Below are 21,317 nucleotides of genomic sequence, written 5' to 3' on the forward strand. Positions count from 1 at the left end.
TTTTTTTTTTTTTTTTTTTGGTAGGGTTAGCAGTACCACAATTTGGCATCCAGTTTTAGTTTTACTTTTCTTTGGTAGGTTTCCACGTTTTAGTTTTACACTTGATGCCTTTTAGGATTGTTCCCTGGAAACTGGACTGCATGTATTATTTCTAACTAGAGATGTTAGAACTTGATGTATGACAGTTGAAAGAGAGAAGCAAAAGAAAGTGAAAAGAGTGAAAAAGTGAGCAGAGGCTCAATCAAATTGCATAATGTTTAATTCATCCATGTCTTAAGAGCTTTGCCTTTTTTTATATGTTTTCAAATAGGATGCATGCAAAACATTTTACTTGCTACAACTATGATATTTGTTGCATTTTCTCATGAATTTCGCATTTTCCCATGTAATATGCGTTATATAATCCGTTTGGGAATTATATATCCTGCATGCTCCATTTTACATCTTGCACTAATTTGGATATACTTGGAGATTAGCTTTGCATTATTTGAGGTCACTGCATGTTTAAATATTTGTTTCATGGGTTCACTATTTTTAAGTGCCTATTTTTGTCAGGGTTTTACATTTCCAGTGAGGGCATACTTTTTGGAAGATGTGTTAGAAATAACTGGCTATAAGTTGACATCTTTCAACCAAATTGATGATTATGGCCAAGAGAAAACGTGGAAAACACAGAAACAATTAGTTCCACGAAAAAGGAAAAACCAAATCACTACTCTTGTTGAGGTATATGTACATCATTTTTCTCACATTTGTTGGTCTTTTGCCATTTCTTTCAAGTTTGAATATTTTTGCCTGCATTTGAAGAAATGAATATTAACAATGGCGATAATCTTAAATATTTGATAGTTTCCTTTAATGCATTTTATTCAGTACTAGTTTGTGTGGCTCGTAAGATGTTCAATATAATACAAGAGCTTGTTACACTAGAACGTTCCAATTTTTAAATTTAAGTTGGTTTCTTACTTTGTTTGAGTAGCGGCCAATTTATTGTAGCTTTATCAATTGTTTTTTGTCATGATCTGTTTTCTTGGAGTCAAGGTAGAAGGTAAACTCTGAGCCTAAGTGGTTTGAATTTATGAATGGTTGAGAAAAAATCCCTTCAGATAGTTGTAAAGCCTGATTAAAGATGAAGAAATCGAATGGGGATTCATCTCCTAGAAATGAAGGGATTGGATTTTGACGAAAAAGTCTTCGCTGAAATTTTTATTTAGATGTGCGCAAAAGATTTTTCGAGAAAGAGTTGGGAATATGAAGTTTCTAATGTGATCTTTGAATTTTAAGAAGTTTTAAAATGGTCAAGGGCATGAATTTAATCAACCTATCCATGCATTTAGATTGGTTAGATCATATTGCCCACGTACATACCTTTTACTATATTCTTTCATCTTGAGCACATCAATTAATAATTTTCCCATTAGATATGGGTTGCATGCATAAAAAATTGGATTTGATAATAACATTCAATGAGTAGAAGTACCTGTCTAGTTGTATCTCTTGAAGGTTTGTGCTACGATAGCAGTGTGGTCTATCTCACTTTGTTTCTCTTACTTAGGATGCTCTTGATAAATCAACCCTGGGAAATTACAGTTCAAACACACGAGATTCTCTCTCATCCTGGATGCCTGATTGCATAGGTTTTAATCTTATTGAGGCTGTTTTGTGCCACATATGTCGTAAGGAACGACCTGGTGCAGTTTTGGTATTCCTGACTGGATGGGAGGATATTAGCAGTTTGAGGGATCAACTGAAAGCTCATCCACTTTTAGGAGATCCAAACAGGGTTTTGCTTTTGACATGCCATGGTTCAATGGCAACATCTGAACAGGTTGGTTGGTTTATTTATTTTTCCGAGTGTATTGTAAAACTTCGTAGATGTTGTAATATTTTTGAATTATCAAGGTCATGGTGTAGAAAGAGAAAAAAAAAAAAGAAAAAAAAAGAGCATTATTGGAAAAGCACCGATGTGAAGCACAGTAACTTGATACATCTGTGAACAATTTGTCAGCTTCCGTTGTATTGAAATTTTCTTCACTCTACTGCTGAAAGTATTTTCGGAGACAATTGATAATTATTACCACTGATCTCTCTCTCTCTCTCTCTCTCTCTATGAACCACTTGTTTCTTGAAATTCTTACCATTTCTTTTCCGTTTCTACAGAGACTCATATTTGAGAAACCTCCTCAGAACGTCCGCAAAGTAGTTCTTGCCACTAATATGGCAGAGGCAAGCATCACAATAAATGATGTTGTTTTTGTTATTGACTGTGGAAAGGCAAAAGAAACCACGTATGATGCGTTAAACAATACACCTTGTCTATTACCTTCATGGATATCACAGGCATCTGCTCGGCAAGTAAGTCAACTTTCTTTCCTATATTTTTCAATTATATCACTTCTTTAAACTATTACTGAGAAAATATGTAATTTTATGAGATTCACAACCAAATTTACTGAATGAAATTATTTGTTCCTTAAGATGCTTTGAAGAAATGCCTTGATTTGACCCTGGAGAATTTTATATTTTAACAGCGTTGTATCCTTTTTTTTTTGGGGGTCCTCATCGCCGCCACCTATTTCATTCTCCATCCCCACAAAATTTCCCATTTATTTTAGTGGGGATCAAGCTCCCCATGGGGGAATTTTTCTCCGTTATTTTTCTTATAAAAAATAGTCATTTTAAAAAAACATTTATTAATGTATATTTTTTATTTTTCAATATTAATTGGTGTTATTAGAAATTGGAGTTGAATCACTTTTTTTGTAAATTATTATTTGTTTTTCAAATCTTTTCACCTACAATAGTAAACAAAATATAAAATTAATTTATGTCTACATAATAAGAACAAAATTTGATAACATGATTTTCATATATAAGAAAAACAACACCAAAAGATAGTGATTGTTTTTTTCTCGATTAATAAATTAATAGTTGAATAAACAATAATGACAATGAATGCGACGAAAACAGAACAATCTAATTGACATAAAATAAATTAGTCCAATTAGTACAATAACCTAATCAAAATATTAAAAATATTTGTTATTACAAAAATTGATTGAACTCAAAACATAAACTCATTTGGAACTTGTAATGGAATTTAGAAAGCTTCTTCCTCTTATATGGAACTTGAAGTGGAATTTGGAAAGTCTCCTTTTGATGTTATATTTACATTAAGTGGGGCAGGTCGGGGAATTGGGTGGGGATGAGGAAATATAATCTCCGTCCCCAGTCTCATTTATCTAACAGAGAGAAATCTCTCTTTATTCTCTCTCCTAAAATTCCTCTGCCTTGTTATGGGCGGGTCTCTGTGGTCGATCTTTTGATAATGGTTTTTGTTGCAGAGAAGGGGACGGGCTGGCCGTGTTCAACCTGGAAAATGTTATCATCTTTACCCAAAATGTGTTTTTGCAGCATTTTCTGAGTATCAACTTCCTGAACTTTTGAGAACTCCACTGAATTCCCTCTGCCTTCAAATAAAAAGTCTGCAGGTTCCGAGTGTAGGAGAATTCTTGTCATCTGCTCTACAGCCACCAGAGCCCTTGGCTGTAAGTTACTTTGTGTATCTCATTTTTTTTCTGTTTATCAGTTGTTCGTTCTCTTTTACAGAAGATTCCATTCATAAATGAGAACAGGGGCTCATTTGTTATTTGACAGGTACAAAATGCCATTGGTTTTCTAAAGATGATTGGGGCATTTGATGAGAAGGAAAACTTGTCAAATCTCGGTTAGTTGTTCTTCTTGCATGATATTATAAACATATTATTCTGATCCTATTACTCAGTTTTTTCCATCTTCAACCTCCTTGTTTTGAATAGGAAAATTTTTGTCAATGCTTCCCGTTGACCCTAAGCTAGGAAAAATGCTCGTTATGGGTGCTATCTTCCACTGCTTTGATCCTATCCTTACTATAGTTTCCGGCCTTAGTGTCAGAGATCCTTTTCTTCTGCCTCAGGACAAAAAAGATGTAAGTATCATTTTATTAAAGTATGCTTAAATTACGCTGTTTGTAACTAATTCTTCCATGCTTTAATAGATATTGGGTGGCTGTTTGTAATTAATTATTCCTTTTTGGAAAAGATAATTTGGAACTCTACCCTCGCACCCAATATGCACTTGGACACATGCACACCCATCAAGTAGAATTTGCAGGTTTACATTGTTGTTTCCGTGATTCAGTTAGCTGGGACAGCCAAGGCTAGATTTTCTGCAAAGGACTACAGTGATCATATGGCACTTGTTCGTGCTTACGAGGGATGGAAAGATGCAGAAAGAGAAGGGTCATCCTATGAGTACTGCTGGAGGAACTTCCTCTCTGCCCAAACACTTCAGGCAATTGATTCCCTTAGAAGACAATTTAGCTTCATTTTAAAGGATGCAGGAATAGTTGATTTAGATGGTAGCACGAGCAATAAGTTAAGCCATAACCAGTCTCTTGTTCGTGCAATCATTTGTTCTGGTCTCTTTCCTGGCGTAGCATCTGTTGTGGTAAATGAAACTAATTTCTGCAGAGACACCTGTTTAATCATCATTTTCCTCCTCTCCTGAGTATTTCTTTTCATGTATATGCAGCACAGAGAGACTTCCATGTCTTTCAAAACCATGGATGATGGCCAGGTCTTGCTATATGCGGTAAGTCTGAAACTGGCTTGCCCCCTGCGTTAACAACCTGTATTTTGACACGACAATTAATTTCTATTTATATTTTTCATTTGAATGCATTGATTTGCGCTTCCTTTGATTGTGTCTTAGACGTCTGAACTGCAGTTAGAGGATTTAGGAACAAGTAAAACCTGCTATTAAATATATATCTAATTGGGATCTTATCCAACAACGCAATTTTTCATGAATATTCCCCAATATTGTTCAATTCCATGGAATGAGGATAGCTCTTAGCTTCTATTGTGTAACATCATTATAATAAAGTCCAAACAAAGATCCAATGTATAACACCACTATAATGAGATCCAAGCAAGACATTGTGGATCAGTTGTAAAGAATATTTATTTCTATAGTAATCTTATTTTTCTAAGGGAAAAAATCATTGAAATATGCCATCCACTGTCACGACGATTCTCGGTAATTATGCAAATTTAACTGCCTTTAATATAGTTTATAGCACATGGAGTGTAGTATATTTGGTTCACTAAGCACCACCCATTTATTTCACTTGACATTTGTTATATGTACTGATACTTGCAACTTACATGCCTTTCTCCAGTAATATTTTTTATTTATTTGCTTGCATATGATTGCTGGGAGAGGCTGCACCAGAAATTACATGGGAGGATATTTATACTGATTCTTGTTTGCATTGTGCATACTTCATATTTTTGTTTGCAGTATCTACATGTGATAGTTGTTGGCTTTGCATTTTCTGAGTAAGAATTTGAACCTTTGTGGATATCCAACTAGACTTCTAGAAGTTATTAGTTTTGGATCATCTTTATCATTTGTTATGATTACAGATATTCTGTGCTTTATTACAATATGTTGCATTGTCATGGTAGGTTTAATTGAAGTTTCAAATAAATTTGATTTGTAGAGGACTTCTGGAATTTCAAATCCATTATTTTGCTGAACGCTTCTGTGTTGTAGTAATCTAACATTTCAATGATTCTGCTTCAGAATTCTGTAAATGCACGTTATGATACAATTCCTTTCCCATGGCTGGTATTCGGCGAGAAAGTGAAGGTCAACACGGTTTTCTTACGAGATTCCACTGGCATATCTGATTCGATGCTGATTCTTTTTGGTGGAGCAGTGAAATGTGGTGTACAGGTGATCTATCCTGGGTCTGCACTTTTTGTGAAAGATTTACATTTTTCTGGTGTCTAAGACCATTCACATCTCCTTTTCAGGCTGGTCATTTGAAAATGTTGAATGGCTACATTGAATTCTTTATGGATTCTAGTTTGGCGGAATGCTATTTGCAACTCAAAGAAGAACTTGATAAGCTTATTGAAAACAAAGTAAGTTTCATTTGAGAATCATTCCCGCTATTAGATCTAATTATATCATCACAAGTATGATATTCATTATCTCAACCGCTAGTACTATCCAACAGATGATGACATATGATTCCGTTGGTCAATCTTTCTACTTATGTTGCAAGTCACCAGTGGCACTAATGTTTTGAGAAGTAATGCATGTTAAAATTTTACCGATTACTACATATTTTGTCCATAAATTGCTACAAGAAAATTACTGGAAAGCATGGAGATCTTCATTTTATGGTGAAGTTTATAATGAAAATGGTCAAAAAGTCAATACTCCTTCGTTTGGGTAAAGTTTATTCCTACTTCTGTGTTGTGCCCCTAGTTTATTACCTGAACATATTATTTGATTAGGAAATTACTTATAAGATAAATCCTGCTCCCCAGTTTTAGAAAAGGTAAGTTAATTTGATGGTTGTGTCATTTCAGCTTCAGAATCCGGGGCTCGATATTTTCAAGGAAGGCAAGTATCTTGTTCTTTCTGTTCAAGAGTTGGTGTCCGGTGACCAATGCGAGGGGAGATTTGTCTTCGGTCGGGAAAGTAGGAAGCAGGTGTCTACCGACGACAAATTCACAAGGGATGGCTCCAACCCAAAGAGCTTGCTACAAACCTTGCTAATGAGGGCAGGACATACCCCTCCAAAATACAAAACCAAACACCTCAAAACAAATGAGTTCAGGGCGCTGGTAGAGTTTAAGGGAATGCAATTTGTCGGTAAGCCTAAGAAAAACAAGCAGCTTGCAGAGAGGGATGCTGCCATAGAGGCTCTAGCTTGGTTGACACACACCTCGGACAACAACACTAATTCAGACGACGACTCTCCTATTGATGTAACTGATAACATGCTAAAACTCCTTGGCAAACGAAGGCGGTCTAAAGGTCGCCCTGGTTATTGACATGATAAGAGAGAAGCAAATGGTTCTCCAGTTGCAAGTTCTACTCTCCTTCAACTAGCAGCAGACGGATTTGCTTCAACTTAAGTGTCTAAAAGTTCCTACTGAGCTTGCCTGTTGTATGTGCACAAGGACTCACAGAACTTTGACTCCGTGCTGTTGAGTACGAAAACGAGATACGGTCTTTGAGGTAATACGCAATGTTTAAACCCGTTGAACGACAAGAGAACAAGCTTATGTAGGCATGGAAGCATGATATCCTGATAACTTATTTATAGCATTGATGGAGCTGGTGTATAGCTCTCAAAATTTAGGAGATTGAGTGAGCTAGGATATTGACACAGCGTTGTTGAATAAGTTAGTTTTAGTTGATATGTTTTGGTGTGATAGATCTGTTTATTTGGGACTGTCTGGTTTTATGTATGATTGAAACATTCTCCCTCCCCTAGCTGCCACCCTGTGTAACATATTTGAGTTTTGATATATAGGCTGGTTTTCCCCCATCAAACTAACTCCCTTTTCCAATGAGATTCTTGTCGAATCCGAGTTTGCTGCTCCAACAATTACCACTCATGTCAATGTTCAATGAACTGAACATAATACTAAAATTGCAATTATATTGTTTCGGGATAATCTTTTATTCTAGTCTGTCTATTTACTACTGACCAATAAAGAATTTTTAGATGTTTAGTACTACCATGTGCATCTTTAATGCCGTCATTCTCTCGAGATAGTAATGATGAGGAACACATTTTTGCTATTCTACTAGTACTTATACTTGCTATGCTATTATGCCAAATTGAGCTGAGGAAGAATTACGAGGCGTAAACTAAAATATGATGATTGAGTTGAATATACTACCTTTAACTTATATCGGAACCTCACTCTTACCCGATTAATAAAAAAAAAAAAAATCACACACCCATTCCTATTTATATAATTCACCAATTTTAATTTTTTTTTTAATTCATTCAGTATGTGGAGGCTAATTATTGGTGAAAAAATAGGCATAAAGTTAGTGGGTGTTGGATTCTTCACAAAGGGAAAGGATTTATGCATTCACAATTGATTGCACAGAATAATCAAATGATGTAACCCTTCAAACTCAGATTTAAAGCTTCAAAATAGTGTTTTTATAATATTCTTAATTTTAAAATATTATATATGGACGGAGAATATTAACCCTAATTTTTACTCTATAATCAAACATAATGGAATTTTTAAATTTAAATTTTAGAAAATAAAATTAGTTTTTTCCTAAAATGTTAATTTCATCTAATTAAATTGTAATTAACATTTTTCTATTCTAACAAACCTAACTTGGACATATTCATTTAAAATATTTCTAAATTTAAGCAAATGTAATAATTTTTATTATTCATTTTTTTTAATTCATTCATTAAATAAACTGAAAGTAAATACTTTATTTATAAAGGTTGGTGTTACATTAACACTGATAAAAATTTATTTAAAAAATCATTCTCCACGATGGTATGATATTGTCCACTTTGAGCATAAGCTTTCATGGCTTTGCTTTGGGCTTCCCAAAAGAACTCATTCCAATGGAGAGTGTATTATTAGATTATAAACCTATGACTATTCCCTAAATTATCCACTTTCATCCAACAAAGATAAATTTTGAAACCTATAATATTCGATCAAAAAAGGAAACTTAGTGATGATCTTTGAGTGGGAGGGGGAATTAGGGATTAGATTAAAGTGAAGTAAAAGCTTGGATTCTTTTTGTTAACTCCAAAGTGTATATATTTCTTATGTTTTTTTTTATAATAATAATTATAAAAATTAAAAAAAAAAAACCTAAATTCAACTTTGGAATCTTTTCATTGTTCCAAAAGTTTTCAAATTAATATTCCATTTGATCTTCTTACATAGTATGTATGTATATGCATATATATATATATATATATATATATATATATATATATATATATATATTTAAAATTACGTATTATTAAATAAATAGTTTTTTTAGATCGAGTCAACGATACTTTAAAATTAATTATTTAGAAAGTTTTGATGAGCGAAGAATATTATTATTTTAATTTAGTTTTATAAATTTAATTTGAATTGGATTTTTAATATATATTTTTAAAATTTATTTAAATTTTGTAGCTAACTAGGATGCTTATGTAATGCTTGGAATTATTATGTTTTTATATCTATTTAAAGCGCACATTATAAACGTAATACCATATACTAATTTAAAGAATTAAAATATATTCTCATCAAATCTAAAAAGGAATAATTATTTAATATTAATATAATTAAACCATTCTTACCACTCAAATTATTATTATTATTATTATTTTAAAGCTTGCCTATAATTGGATTTGGAGGGAACCAAACTTTATATTAAAATAATAATAATAATAATAATAATAAAAGAAAAAGTGCTTAAGCATTTATACCTTTTTTTTTAATTAATATTATTCATTTTTTCTGTAAATATTCTGATTTAAATAAAAAATTTGTTGATTTTCAATTGAAAAATTTAGAAATTAAATGTTCCATTTAGGGTTCTCAAAATGAATTTGAATAATTAGATTCTTTTTTTTTATTATTAAAATATTGTATTTATGTAACAAATAATTTGTTTTAAAAAATGTTTATTAAGAAAATATTTTAACTTCTAATAAATAAAGATTAGAATTAATACTTTAATTATAAAATAATTGTAACTTTTCGATAGATGAAGTAATAATAAGTAATAGTGAGTGTTAACGTAATGGTTCGTACACGAGAAGTCTAATATCTAATCTTCGAGGAAGATTTTGAAATGGCAACTATATTGTTAATGATCTCGCTCAACATGCTCGATGCACCAACATCTTAAGATTTGGACCGATAACTACCCACCTAAGATTAGAGGTGTTCATAGGGTAGAGTCGGAGAAGCCTTTTTGATCTCACTCGACATGCTCGATGTACCAACATTTTAAGATTTGGACCGATAGCTACCCATCCACCTAAGATTAGAGGTGTTCATAGGGTATTGTCAAGGAAACCTTCCTGATCTTGCTCAACATGCTCGATGTACGAACATTTTAAGATTTGGACTGATAACTACCCACCTAAGATTAGAGGTGTTCATAGGGTAGAGTCGGGAAGCCTTTCGTGTAGTAGCTGCGATCATCCTTCCAATTTTTTATTTTTATTTTTATAAAAGTATTATTAAAAACTTTCTAAAATCGTTATTTAAAGAGAAAATCGAATGAAAATTATTTTCTAGTTTTTTTTAGTATAATAAATAAATATGAAATGAAGTATGGGTAAAAAGTATTGGAGTAAAAATTAACTTCTACAGCGAAGTAAAAAGTAAAAAAAAAAAAGAAATAGGTTGGATAATGGTTTGAATTACATAACGAAGCAGCCGTTAGGATTGTCATCGCTAAACATGGTGGTGAGCTTCTCGTCGACGGCATTAGGGCTTGGGACTGCCTGAACGGCGTTTTTAACGAAGCCCGCCGGCGCCCTTTTGTCGTAGGCCTGCGCCACGTAGGGATACGCCACCACATTGTACGGCACATACGGCCATAGCTCCGCCATTTTCCCCGTTCTTCTCACTTTCTTCAACACTCTGTTCTCATCCACGAACCCCATCACTGTAACTTTGCCCTGTTTTCTGTTTATTTCCACCGTCTTCACGCCTGTATTCCACAAATTAATCTTAGAACATGAAATTATTATTCTCTCCTTTTCTTCTTCAATGGTGGATTCCAAAATCAAAATGGGTTTGTCGGACCTTTCATTTTGGAGACGGCGTTTCTTACTCGGCGCTCGCAGCCGTCGCAGTCCATTTTGACCTTGATCTCCACTGTCTACACTCATCAAAAACAAAACCCGCCATTAAAGAGTGAGTTTAAAGCTTAATCTGATTAAGACTATAAATCAGAGAGTAAAAGTGGATGATTTTGAAAGAAAAAGAGATAAATGGAGGGAACCTGCAATGGTTTTTTGTTCCTTTGTCTGGAAATGGTCACAAAATCAGAGATTAAGTCTGAGACAGAGTCAAGAATGCCCATTTTTTGGTCTCTATCTTTCTCTGTGTTTGAGCTTTAAATGGAGCTCCAAGTTATGAGGAAGAAGGAGATGGGTGTATCTGCAAAGTTTAGAGGAAGGAGGGGGTATATATATAAATATGGGAACTTATGAGTGCAAGTGGGAAATAAAATTAATTTAAGAACAGAGCTAAGAATGGAGAATTGAATTGATTTTAATAAATAAAACTTTAGTGGTTTGAATTGGATTGATTCCATGTGTTTGGGGGCTTTTTATAAATAAAAAAGATACAAAAAGGGGGCTTTTGGCAAGTTTTGTCTCAGGACTGTGGGTGAGTCTAGAACAACTTTTAAAAGATTAAATAATAATAATAATAATAATAATAATAATTAATGCCCCCCTCCCCCGTCTTACCGCGTCTGCTGGCACTAGTCGGGGCTTCTTTCTCGAGTCCTATCATGATCGTGCACTCGACGAAAGAGCTTTACAAGCGGCATTGCTCTTATTGCTCTTCTTCACTCATGCAATATTGCTGGATCGGGCTTTCGATCATTGTCCAAGATTCTCCACAGCTACTTCCATGAAAGTCCGAGCCGTGTCTTAGTTCCAGTATGGCTGATCATCGGAAGAACCGTTTATCATAAAAAGCAGAACTTCAAACATACTTAATTATCAATTCCATAACTATTTCATTAATTAGATCATTATGTAATGATTTATATGTATATATGAATTTACTTGGAAGGCAAAGCAATAATAAATGCAGTGTGTGATAGGGGGTTTACTAACCGCTCATCTTAATTTCTGTCACTTTTCACAGTTCCCTCAGGAATATGCAAATCATATTGCAAAATCCTCAGCCTCATCTCCTCGTTCAAGAGAGCCTCTGCGTGTGAGATTCCATATCGATTGGAGAGGAGAATGAAGAACGTTAGGCCTCTAAGAGAGTGGATTGTGAGATCTCACATCAGTTGGAGAAGGAAATGAAGAACGCTGGCCCCTCCAATAGGATGGATTGTGAGATCCCACGTCGGTTGGAGAGGGAGACGAAGCATTCCTTACAAGGGCGTGGAAATCTTGCCCTAACAAATGCGTTTTAAAAACCTTTAGGGAAGCTCGAAAGGAAAAACCCAAACAAGACCACGCCGATGGGCGGTTCGCGGGGGACTTGGGCTGTTACACTGCCTCAGCCTCAAGTACCTGCTAAAACCATATTTATGATCAATGAATATGGTTCATATACATTTATAAACAGCAGATTTAGTTGTTGAAGAAACTAAAGATTGTTTATGCTTGGCAGGAAGAAATGAAATGCATGGAAGGTAGAATACTAAATGCAAGAACTGGCAGATTTTAATATTGATTGAGCAATAAATAAGACTATAATGCCTTTTCTGTGGCAAAAGACGAGCTCACCTAAGAGAACATGATTTCACTTGCACTGGCTTGATTGTGAACTCAACTCAACAAGGAGGTTTGAAATAGACCTGGTGTAACAGTTCGAGCCCACCGCTGACAGATATTGTCTCCAAGTTCGAGCCCATCGTTGACAGATATTGTCTCCAAGTCCACCGTTAGCAGATATTGTTCTCTTTCAGCTTTTCCTTTCAGGCTTCTCCTCAAGGTTTTAAAATGCATCAATCAGAGAGGGTTTCCACACCTCCAACCGATGTGGGATCCCAGACCCCGCCTGGGTTTCAGAATATTCACATTGCCTCAGCGAGTGCACGGATCGGTCTACCAACTGTTCCAGCCAGAACACAGTGCTGAAAGAGAATTTCTAGCATGTAAAAATCAAGAAATGAAGCACAATTGACATCATACAGCAATAACAAAACACTTATTTCTCATCTCACCACAGCTAAAGAATGCATGAACAGCTTGGAGATGGCAATATAAATTAAAACCCCTCCGGAGTAGGCTCCAAATCAAGCAGTCGTAGACTACAAATTACACTCAGTCACTTTACCTGTCATTTGATAGCTTCTACTCGTCTATCTCAGAAGCGTCACCATGGTTTAATCCAAATGAGCACTTCCCGTCCTTCAAAAATGAATGGAGACATGTTTCCTATAATCTAAAGCTTGAAAACTATATTGTTTTCAATCGAGGATGGACCAAAATTAGCCAAGTGAAAGTGCAACCAAATAGCCATAATTGCAGCATCCCAAATGGCGTGTAAGATAAAATCCAAGAGGAGTACCTTGTAACTGTCGCAATATCTACCACTCAAAAGTGTGCATAGATATGAAAATATTATTACTCAACGAAAGAATACAGATTTAAGAATGAGGAAAAGAATTGGGATCGAATGTTCTATCTTCATTGATATTCACGACCTTTAAATAGGATACAAGATACTGAATAATATCTACCAAGAAAATATAAACTAACTAAATCCTGATAATAAAATAAAATATATTACTATTCAAATTCAACTGATTACGATATCTAAGATATATTTCCTAACTAATATATTCGGGAAGATTACGAATATCATATATTCCATAACTAATTCAAACTAAAATAAGTTGCACTAAATTGTGACAGTAACAACCCAAGCCCACCATTAGCCGATCTTGTCCTCTTTGGATTTTTCCTTCCAAGCTTCCCCTCAAAGTTTTTAAAACATGTATACTAGGGAGAGGTTTCCACACCCTTATAAAGAATGTTTCGTTCCCCTCTCCAAACCGATGTGGGATCTCACAATCCACCCCCTTTGGAACTAGCGTCCTTGCTGGCAATTGCTCTTCAACCGATGTGGGATCAACATAATGATATGAAATTAGTTAAAATCCATTACACCCTTTGTAGGAATGTGCAATGGAATAATGAAAATTTGTCAAAACGGTCTTAGGCAAGTGTATGGGACTCAAACTTCAGCCACATTTAACTAGCCATATATTGGCAGCAGCTTCCTTTTTCTGCCAAACAAATCAACACAAAACCTCACTAGGTCATCTCTTTTAGCCAATATATGTAAGCTAGAGAGAATCAGAAACTTCCCGATCAATGTTAGCAAATGAAAACTCATTTAAAGACCTAAGCTAATCCCTCCTTCACAGGGTCATAATTCAAGCCTGGAAAACAGACACAGTAACCTCTAGCACCAGAGCTTAAATCTTAGTTACAACTGGACATATGCAATCAGGACAAGATACTAAAAATCAATCAGGACAACTTCATCCACATATCAGGCCACGATAGATCACCAACGTCGGGTGATATTTGGAAGATCACAAACGACAATAAATTCACTGCAAAAGCCCAATATTATGATCCAGTAAAGAACAATCTAAAACACATAGATGCACATTAACCAGAAAAGTATGCAGAACAATCGAGATTCAACCAATTGGCATAATCCATCACACTCAAAGTGATAAACCAATCCCAGCCACAGTCAATCTCGAGCAGAACCGCTGCAGCATGCAAAGTCGTGGCAAGGTAAGAGGATCCACTGTAAGTCATACGATCGGGCTTACCAGCAACGTCCACATTCCCAAACGTCGCCGGAACAGACTTCACCGCCGCGGCTAGCTGTCGCCGATCTCCATCGGACGGCGAGTATCAGCCCAAATATCCTATCCTTTCTTTTTCTTCTCGCTCCAAAAAACGTATAAGAAAAGGATCGTCGATATCACTCTCTCCAGTGGCGCGTTCAGTTGAACTCCATTTTTTACCGCTCCTTTTATACCGTCGGATTTTCTTTTTTTACTTACGATAATAATTATGACTTTTAAATTTCTCTTGGTATCTAAACTTTTATAATTATAATTTTATTATTTAAATTTTGATATTTTAAAATAATTATAATTTTATTATTATCCAGAAATGTAATATTCTTGAAAGAAAATGCTTATAAGTAATTTTTAAAATTTTAAAATTAAATTTTGCAAATTTGGAAGTATAAATATTTTTAAAAAATTAAAAACTTTATTATACAGATAAAAGAATAACATTGTATTTTAACAAAATTATGAGAATAAATTTATAATTTGAGGTAAAAAAATTTTAGAGGACCAATGCGTTGGCGTCACTATCTTCCAATTCCATCGTGCCGTGTTTGAACACTCCATCGTTGGCCTCAGAAAATTGAACCTCTGTCGTTTGTGTTTAAATTCTCACAGGTCCACGGCAATTCCGATTTGAAAGTTGCAACAATGGCGGACAAGTATGAGAAAGAGAATTTGGCCGAGAAGTACTTAGAAGGAAGGCCTCGATCTTACCCTGCCGAGTGGTACTCCAAACTCGCCGCCCTCACCGCTGGCCATTCCCTCGCCTGTGACTTCGGCACCGGCAATGGCCAAGCCGCTATCGGCGTAAGTGTGTTTGGATTTTGATTTATCTTGTTATGTAATCGTTGTAGCGATCTTCGTGAAATCTCGATTTGATTTTGATTTAATGGCAGGTTGCAGAGCATTACGAGAAAGTAATCGGAATCGATGTGAGCAAATCGCAATTAGAATGCGCGATGAAGCACGAAAGAGTTCAATACCTCCACTTACCGACCTCGATGAGCGAAGACGAGATGGTGAAATCAATCGGCGCTGACAACACCGTAGATCTGATCGTTTCCGCCGAGGCCGTGCACTGGTTCGACCTGCCGAAATTCTACGCCGTCGCCTCTCGTCTTCTCCGGAAGCCTGGCGGAATCATCGCGGTTTGGGGATATTACTACATATCCTTGAACGAGGCCTTCGATGCCGCGATGAATCGATTGACGGAAGCCACGCTGCCGTTTTGGGATCAGAAAGTGAAGGAATACGTCCTGAACGATTACAGGACGCTTCCGTTCCCGTTCGAGAGCGTGGGGATCGGATCTGAAGGAAAGCCGGAGCCATTGGAGATGGAACAAGAGTTCTCGTTTGAAGGAATGTTGAAGTATCTGAAATCGATGGGGCCAGTGATTTTGGCGAAGGAGAACGGCGTGGATGTGATGTGTGAAGAAATGGTTAAGGAGCTGAGAGACGCTTGGGGCGGCGGAGATTTGGTCAGAACCGTCGTGTATAGATGCTTCATGCTCGCCGGAAAAGTTAAACCCTAACGAATTACCGGAGAATAATTAATGAATTTCCTTTTGCATTATTGGTTTCCATAAATTTGTAGTAATTTCAATTTATTTTATATAATTTAAAAATTTTTCGAAGTTGTTTCTTACGATTTAGCTTAAACTTTCTCAAATAAAATTTTCCCTAATTGGTAATCTTATATATAGTATATAAATAAATATAAAATTATTGAATATTAATTTTACTGCCACAATAACAACTCATTTATGGGTGGTAATTCAAATATTTTTTAGACCAAATTTAATGGTTATGGTTCGACCAAACGACCGTTCTTGTTAAATTTTCTTTTCAATCCATTCTAATCATTTTTGTTTAAATTTTTGTTTTCAAATAAAAATAAAACATCTACTATTTATTTTCAAATATTTAATTACAAAATAATTTATTTTTAAGACATATTTTAAAAAATTATCTTCCAAATACGTTAAAAATAAATAATAAAAATAAAAATGAATTAAATATATGCATATATAATTATATTTAAGTAAAAATATATAATTTAAAATTAATAATAAATTCGAGTTGGATAAGTTGAATTTAATTTAATTTTGTTCGATCCAAAATTGAACCTATTGAGTTGGGTTGGGTCCGTATTAGCCAGTCATTCTATATATATGGGGAGCAAAGAAATATATATGCCATCGCAAAAGAAGTAACTTATCATTTATATTTCAACTAAAAATCCTTCCGCAGAGATTCCATCTCCTCCACCGCACTCCCAAACAAATCACCTGGTAATTGTACCGAAAGATTTCCAGATTCCGGCCATTCTCTTCTCTGTGTTCTTCCACTCTCCTTTGTGGTAATTCTTCTGATTTATGCTGAATCTTGTTTTATATGTTCTTTCATTCTAAATCTCGCTCCATTGATGCGCAAATTGGATTTGAATGTTGCTTTTCCGGTGGTGATTGTTCTTTTCTTTACTTGATGGCTTATAGATTCGGAATTTCGATCATGGGTTTTCCTTTCTTTTTTTGTTTCGGAATGTATGTTTGGCGGTGTGCCTCTGCGTGTTTTGTTGCGTTTATGTTGACTTTCTTGCTATTAATTTGTTCTCCGTTTCGGTAACTGTTTTTGAATTTTAGCCTGCGATGTCGCAATTTAATTAAATGTTTGTTTATCCCTTAGTGCTTGATTGATGTACAGGTTCGTTGGAGGAAATTCAACTCGGGTGTTAATCACTCAGATCGCTTCCAAATTGACAATACGATTGTGATTAAATCCTGTGCTGGAAGTGAATGCCTAAACTGGGATTTTGAATTGTTGGTATTAATGGGCAAGACGTTGATTACGAAGTATCTATCGATTTGAAGCTGAGGTTTAATTTGGGAAGTCATGACTTGGGCCACGAGGAAGGGTTTTGCTGTATATCCTCGAACAATTTCTTGGATTGCTATTTCAGTTGGAGGATTGGCCATGTTCCTCATCTTTGGCTCTTGGTTTTTAGTCTCCTACCCATTAGGTTCCATAATGCGCGGGTACTTCTACGGTGTTAATAGTTCAAAGGATTTGGATTTTGTAATTTCTCTAGGAAATCAAAATGTTACTGTTCTTGCCCATGACAGCAATTTAGATCTTGTACCAAAAAAGTTCCCTTCAGATGAGGTTACAGTTGACAAGAAAGTTGAATCTGAGTCAAATCCACCTCCTCAAAGTAGTTCAAATAGACCTGCGAATGATGAAAGTTCAAATGTAATTGCTAAGGATTTGTTGCCCAAGTCCAAGTCACCAGATGCCACGAATTCGAGTAGTCAGTCAGTTCCAGAAACCAAGGAGAAGAGAGATGAAGGGACGATTCCTTCAGTAGTGTCTTCAAAAGAGTCGAAGGATGATATCGATACATCTAAATCTGAAAATGCTGAAGCTGGTGGATCTGTTTCCAAAGGTTCTATAAGCAATTCCAGTGATACAGATATGGGTTCTAAAAATCCAGATCCTCTGCCAACTAATGGGAGCACAGCATCAGATTTAGGTAACCTTATGTGAAATGGGTACCTCAACTAGTTGTATTTCATGTTTGAACATAATATTGGTTTTGCGAGGATTTTTGTATGATGAATATCATATCATTGCATCTCCCCATGTGGTTCTTTTAGTTCATCTGTTTTTACTTACTATGGTTTGCCACTATAGATCTTCATCCTTAGGATGTTTCTTATTGATTCAAGGAGAAGATACTGCCATGAAATAACTTGTTCAACTCTCTTTTCCTCATCCCCATCCTTTTTTGTTTCTTTCCTTCCCACTTAAGATTATAATTGTTTTTATTTACTGTCCTATCATGCAGGCTGTGATTTGTACCACGGAACTTGGGTTTATGATTCTGCAGGACCATTATATAAAAATAATTCATGCCCTGTCCTGTCACAGATGCAGAACTGTCAGGGAAATGGGAGGCCAGACAAGGAGTATGAGAATTGGCGATGGAAGCCCTCTCAATGTAACCTCCCAAGATTTGATCCTAAGAAGTTCTTGAAGTTGATGAGTGGGAAGACACTTGCTTTTATCGGTGACTCAGTTGCTCGAAATCAAATGGAGTCATTGTTGTGCATTTTGTGGCAGGTTTTTGCTAATTTTAGATTTTGTTTTGATTGAAACTCGATCTTTTTCCCTCGTTCGATTGCATTGGAAGATGATGAAGGGTGACAGGGTGCAGTGAATATTGAATATTCTGTACTTCCTATGTGTTTTTGAAGCTTTATACAAAGAGCCCTTTATGATCTAGTCCTTTCTGAATATGTTAGGTCGAGAAAACAATTAAGTGAACTAAACTAAGTAATTGCTCATCTTGGAGCAATTGTGTAGGTGGGGGATGCTGGTGAACTCAAGCTTCTATATTTGTTGTCGATGGTTCGAATATGTAGATATTTAATTCGTGCAATGCACTAGACTTGATATCAAATTTATCGGGTCTTGCACGAATGTCGGGGAAAAAGTGGCATTGATTCTTAACTTAACTAAGAACTGAACTCCTTGACGTTTATCATCTATTAAACACCATCATTACAGGTGCAGTTAACTTTGCAACTTTGCTGGGATTGACACTTCAGGCATACATTTTCCTTCAAGGAAGCGATTTGCTTTGTGTCTATGTTTGAATGTTTAGCTCATATGTGAGAGAAGTAACTGATTTGAGATCTCCATTCTAACTTTTATCCTAAATATGTGGCGTTTAAGTTATTCTTGTATATTGTATTTTGGATCCTTTTTGTTTTTGTTGTGTATTTATTTGATCATTCAGATAGTTTTCAAATGTTTTTCTAATTTGAAATTTTCTCTAATGTGTTCAGGTTGAAGTTCCTAAAAACAGGGGAAACAAGAAAATGCAAAGATATTATTTCAGGTCAACTTCTGTGATGATTGTTCGAATATGGTCATCATGGCTTGTGAAGCAAACAAATGAACCTTTAGATTTTGCCCAAGATGGTGTTGTCAAACTTCACCTTGATGCTCCTGATGATCATTTCATGGAATTTGTTCCAAATTTTGATGTCATTGTCATGTCATCTGGTCACTGGTTTGCCAAGCAGTCGGTTTACGTTTTAAATAACGAGATCGTAGGAGGACAGCTGTGGTGGCCTGATAAATCTCGTCGTATGAAGGTCAACAACATTGAAGCTTTTCAAATCTCTGTTGAAACCATTCTTACTGCTCTTGCCACAAGCCCGAATTACACGGGACTCACGATCGTGCGATCTTATTCTCCTGATCACTATGAGGGTGGAGCCTGGAATACTGGTGGATCCTGTACCGGAAAAGATAGGCCTCTTGCACTAGGAGAGCGAGTGGAAAACAAATTCACTAACATCATGCATGATAAACAGCTATCTGGATTCAATGCAGCAATTAAGAAGCTGAAAAATAAATCAAGGCTAATACTTATGGACATCACAGAAGCTTTTGAATATCGGCATGATGGGCATCCAGGACCTTACAGAAATACTGACCCAAATAAACTCACCAAACGTGGGCCAGATGGAAAGCCACCACCACAGGATTGCTTACACTGGTGCATGCCGGGGCCTGTAGATACCTGGAATGAGCTTGTTCTTGATATTATAAGGAGAGATTTTGAAGGTAACCAGCATTTTTCTTCGTGATATTCCTGTTTCTGACTTCATATCTGGAATTTTAGTTAAGAAAATTAAGAGAAAATTGAGTAACTTGTTTCCAAAGTTTATGTTAGGCTTGAGATGACCACATCCTTTTGTTGTTCTTTTGTTCTCCCACACTATCTTATTTATATTCATATAGAGAGTATTTATTGTAACACTTGGAGGATTGGAAGCTAATTTATGTATTTTAAGGGATTTCCCATCCTCGTTACTCTATCTGTGATCTTTGTTTGTTGTGTTTCTGATATTGATTTACAGGTGCCTGCATCCATGATCATATAGACCTGCTAAAATGTTAGTCCTGTACTGTTATCTGCTCTTATTATGATGGATCTGCTGTTTTTAGTCGTCCATCTTAGGCTTGTATATATATAACTCGTTACGTATCGTCGTCCGCCTCACGGTTTTAGAACGATCTACTATGGAGACCCCTACTCTAACTAGAACCTCGCACCGTCCGGTGATTGACTCTAATACCATTTGTAACAACCTAAGTAGAGGGTCTAGCCCTACTCCGACTAGTTGCTCGCACCATCCGGTGACTGACTCTAATACAATTTGTAACGGCCTAAGTCCATGGTTAGTAGATATTGTCTGCTTTGACTTGTTACGTATCGTCGTTAGTCTCACGGTTTTAAAATACGTCGACTAGAGAGATGGTCTAACTCTACTCTGATTATTGTCTATTGTAATTGGTTCATCTTTTATCGTAGCTTAGCTCTTCTCATTTATGCTAAGTCTTCGAGTTCTTTAAGTAAATAATCCATTTGGAGCTTCTAATGATTTGTCTTGAACTAGGAAGGAAAACATTTGCATCATCATCAAAAGCCTTCATCTTTGGAGGAAGTCTTGGAAATTATGCTTGGCTCGATCTAGTTCAATTTCATGTCTCGATCGAATTTCGTGTCTCGTAAATTTGTGAATTTAACATTAAAGTTTAAAGGAAAAATTCAAATAAATACAAATCTTAAATCTGTTTTTTAATCATTATTGTTTGTTTTCTTGTCGTTGCTCAAAATTTGAAGTCCTTTTGTCAAACCTATTCTCAACTTAATGCTAGACTTATATATTGTGAATTAGAGTTTCGATTTTCCATGGTTAAATTTTGTGTGGTGCTAATTGATATATTAATACATACAGCAAATTTCCATTGATGTTTTTTTTTTTTCATTTTTGGAAAGTATTATTTAATACATATAGATATGGAATTTATGCCCAACT

General features: G+C 35.5%; 4 protein-coding genes and 1 long non-coding RNA gene across 7 annotated transcripts in view; 3 read left to right on the forward strand and 2 right to left on the reverse strand.

The window, feature by feature from the left end:
• Positions 1-7,386, forward strand: part of LOC111458570 (DExH-box ATP-dependent RNA helicase DExH3) — a 12,741-nt gene extending 5,355 nt beyond the window's left edge. Inside the window, exons 9-19 of the mRNA XM_023101313.1 lie at positions 556-726; positions 1,556-1,828; positions 2,161-2,355; positions 3,345-3,548; positions 3,658-3,727; positions 3,819-3,967; positions 4,180-4,488; positions 4,573-4,632; positions 5,629-5,781; positions 5,862-5,972; positions 6,426-7,386. Coding sequence (XP_022957081.1) covers positions 556-726; positions 1,556-1,828; positions 2,161-2,355; positions 3,345-3,548; positions 3,658-3,727; positions 3,819-3,967; positions 4,180-4,488; positions 4,573-4,632; positions 5,629-5,781; positions 5,862-5,972; positions 6,426-6,893 — 2,163 coding nt within the window. The 3' untranslated portion in view covers positions 6,894-7,386. The remainder of the gene's footprint in view (positions 1-555; positions 727-1,555; positions 1,829-2,160; positions 2,356-3,344; positions 3,549-3,657; positions 3,728-3,818; positions 3,968-4,179; positions 4,489-4,572; positions 4,633-5,628; positions 5,782-5,861; positions 5,973-6,425) is intronic.
• Positions 7,387-10,177: 2,791 nt separating this feature from the next.
• Positions 10,178-13,119, reverse strand: LOC111458845 (heavy metal-associated isoprenylated plant protein 20-like). Of its 2 annotated transcripts, none has more exons than XM_023101687.1 (7): positions 12,879-13,119; positions 12,326-12,675; positions 11,699-12,109; positions 11,324-11,524; positions 10,852-11,009; positions 10,653-10,728; positions 10,178-10,557 (listed from the first exon to the last, which is right to left on the reverse strand). In XM_023101687.1, the coding sequence occupies exons 5-7, from the start codon at positions 10,930-10,932 to the stop codon at positions 10,265-10,267; spliced, it is 450 nt and encodes a 149-aa protein (XP_022957455.1). In that variant the 5' UTR covers positions 10,933-11,009; positions 11,324-11,524; positions 11,699-12,109; positions 12,326-12,675; positions 12,879-13,119; the 3' UTR covers positions 10,178-10,264. The 2 variants fall into 2 exon arrangements, with proteins under 2 accessions (XP_022957455.1, XP_022957456.1); XM_023101688.1 differs by having other exon boundaries at positions 12,766-13,119.
• A 1,712-nt stretch (positions 13,120-14,831) lies between these two features.
• LOC111458847 lies at positions 14,832-17,103 on the reverse strand. The gene is made up of 2 exons (XR_002713189.1): positions 16,713-17,103; positions 14,832-14,995 (listed from the first exon to the last, which is right to left on the reverse strand). It is a non-coding gene; the product is annotated as an uncharacterized LOC111458847 (long non-coding RNA).
• LOC111458844 (putative methyltransferase DDB_G0268948) lies at positions 14,987-16,005 on the forward strand. Its single transcript, XM_023101686.1, has 2 exons — positions 14,987-15,231; positions 15,321-16,005. Exons 1-2 carry the CDS (start codon positions 15,073-15,075, stop codon positions 15,954-15,956), a joined length of 795 nt encoding a protein of 264 aa, XP_022957454.1. The 5' UTR covers positions 14,987-15,072; the 3' UTR covers positions 15,957-16,005.
• On the forward strand, positions 16,565-20,312 carry LOC111458843 (protein trichome birefringence-like 18). 2 transcript variants are annotated; one of them, XM_023101685.1, is made up of 4 exons: positions 16,565-16,783; positions 17,110-17,953; positions 18,269-18,543; positions 19,272-20,312. In XM_023101685.1, exons 2-4 carry the CDS (start codon positions 17,317-17,319, stop codon positions 20,079-20,081), a joined length of 1,722 nt encoding a protein of 573 aa, XP_022957453.1. In that variant the 5' UTR covers positions 16,565-16,783; positions 17,110-17,316; the 3' UTR covers positions 20,082-20,312. The 2 variants fall into 2 exon arrangements, with proteins under 2 accessions (XP_022957453.1, XP_022957452.1); XM_023101684.1 differs by having other exon boundaries at positions 17,128-17,953.
• Positions 20,313-21,317: the final 1,005 nt, after the last annotated feature.

The sequence above is a fragment of the Cucurbita moschata genome, unplaced genomic scaffold, assembly GCF_002738365.1.
Source record: "Cucurbita moschata cultivar Rifu unplaced genomic scaffold, Cmos_1.0 Cmo_Scf00021, whole genome shotgun sequence".
Lineage (NCBI taxonomy): Eukaryota > Viridiplantae > Streptophyta > Magnoliopsida > Cucurbitales > Cucurbitaceae > Cucurbita > Cucurbita moschata.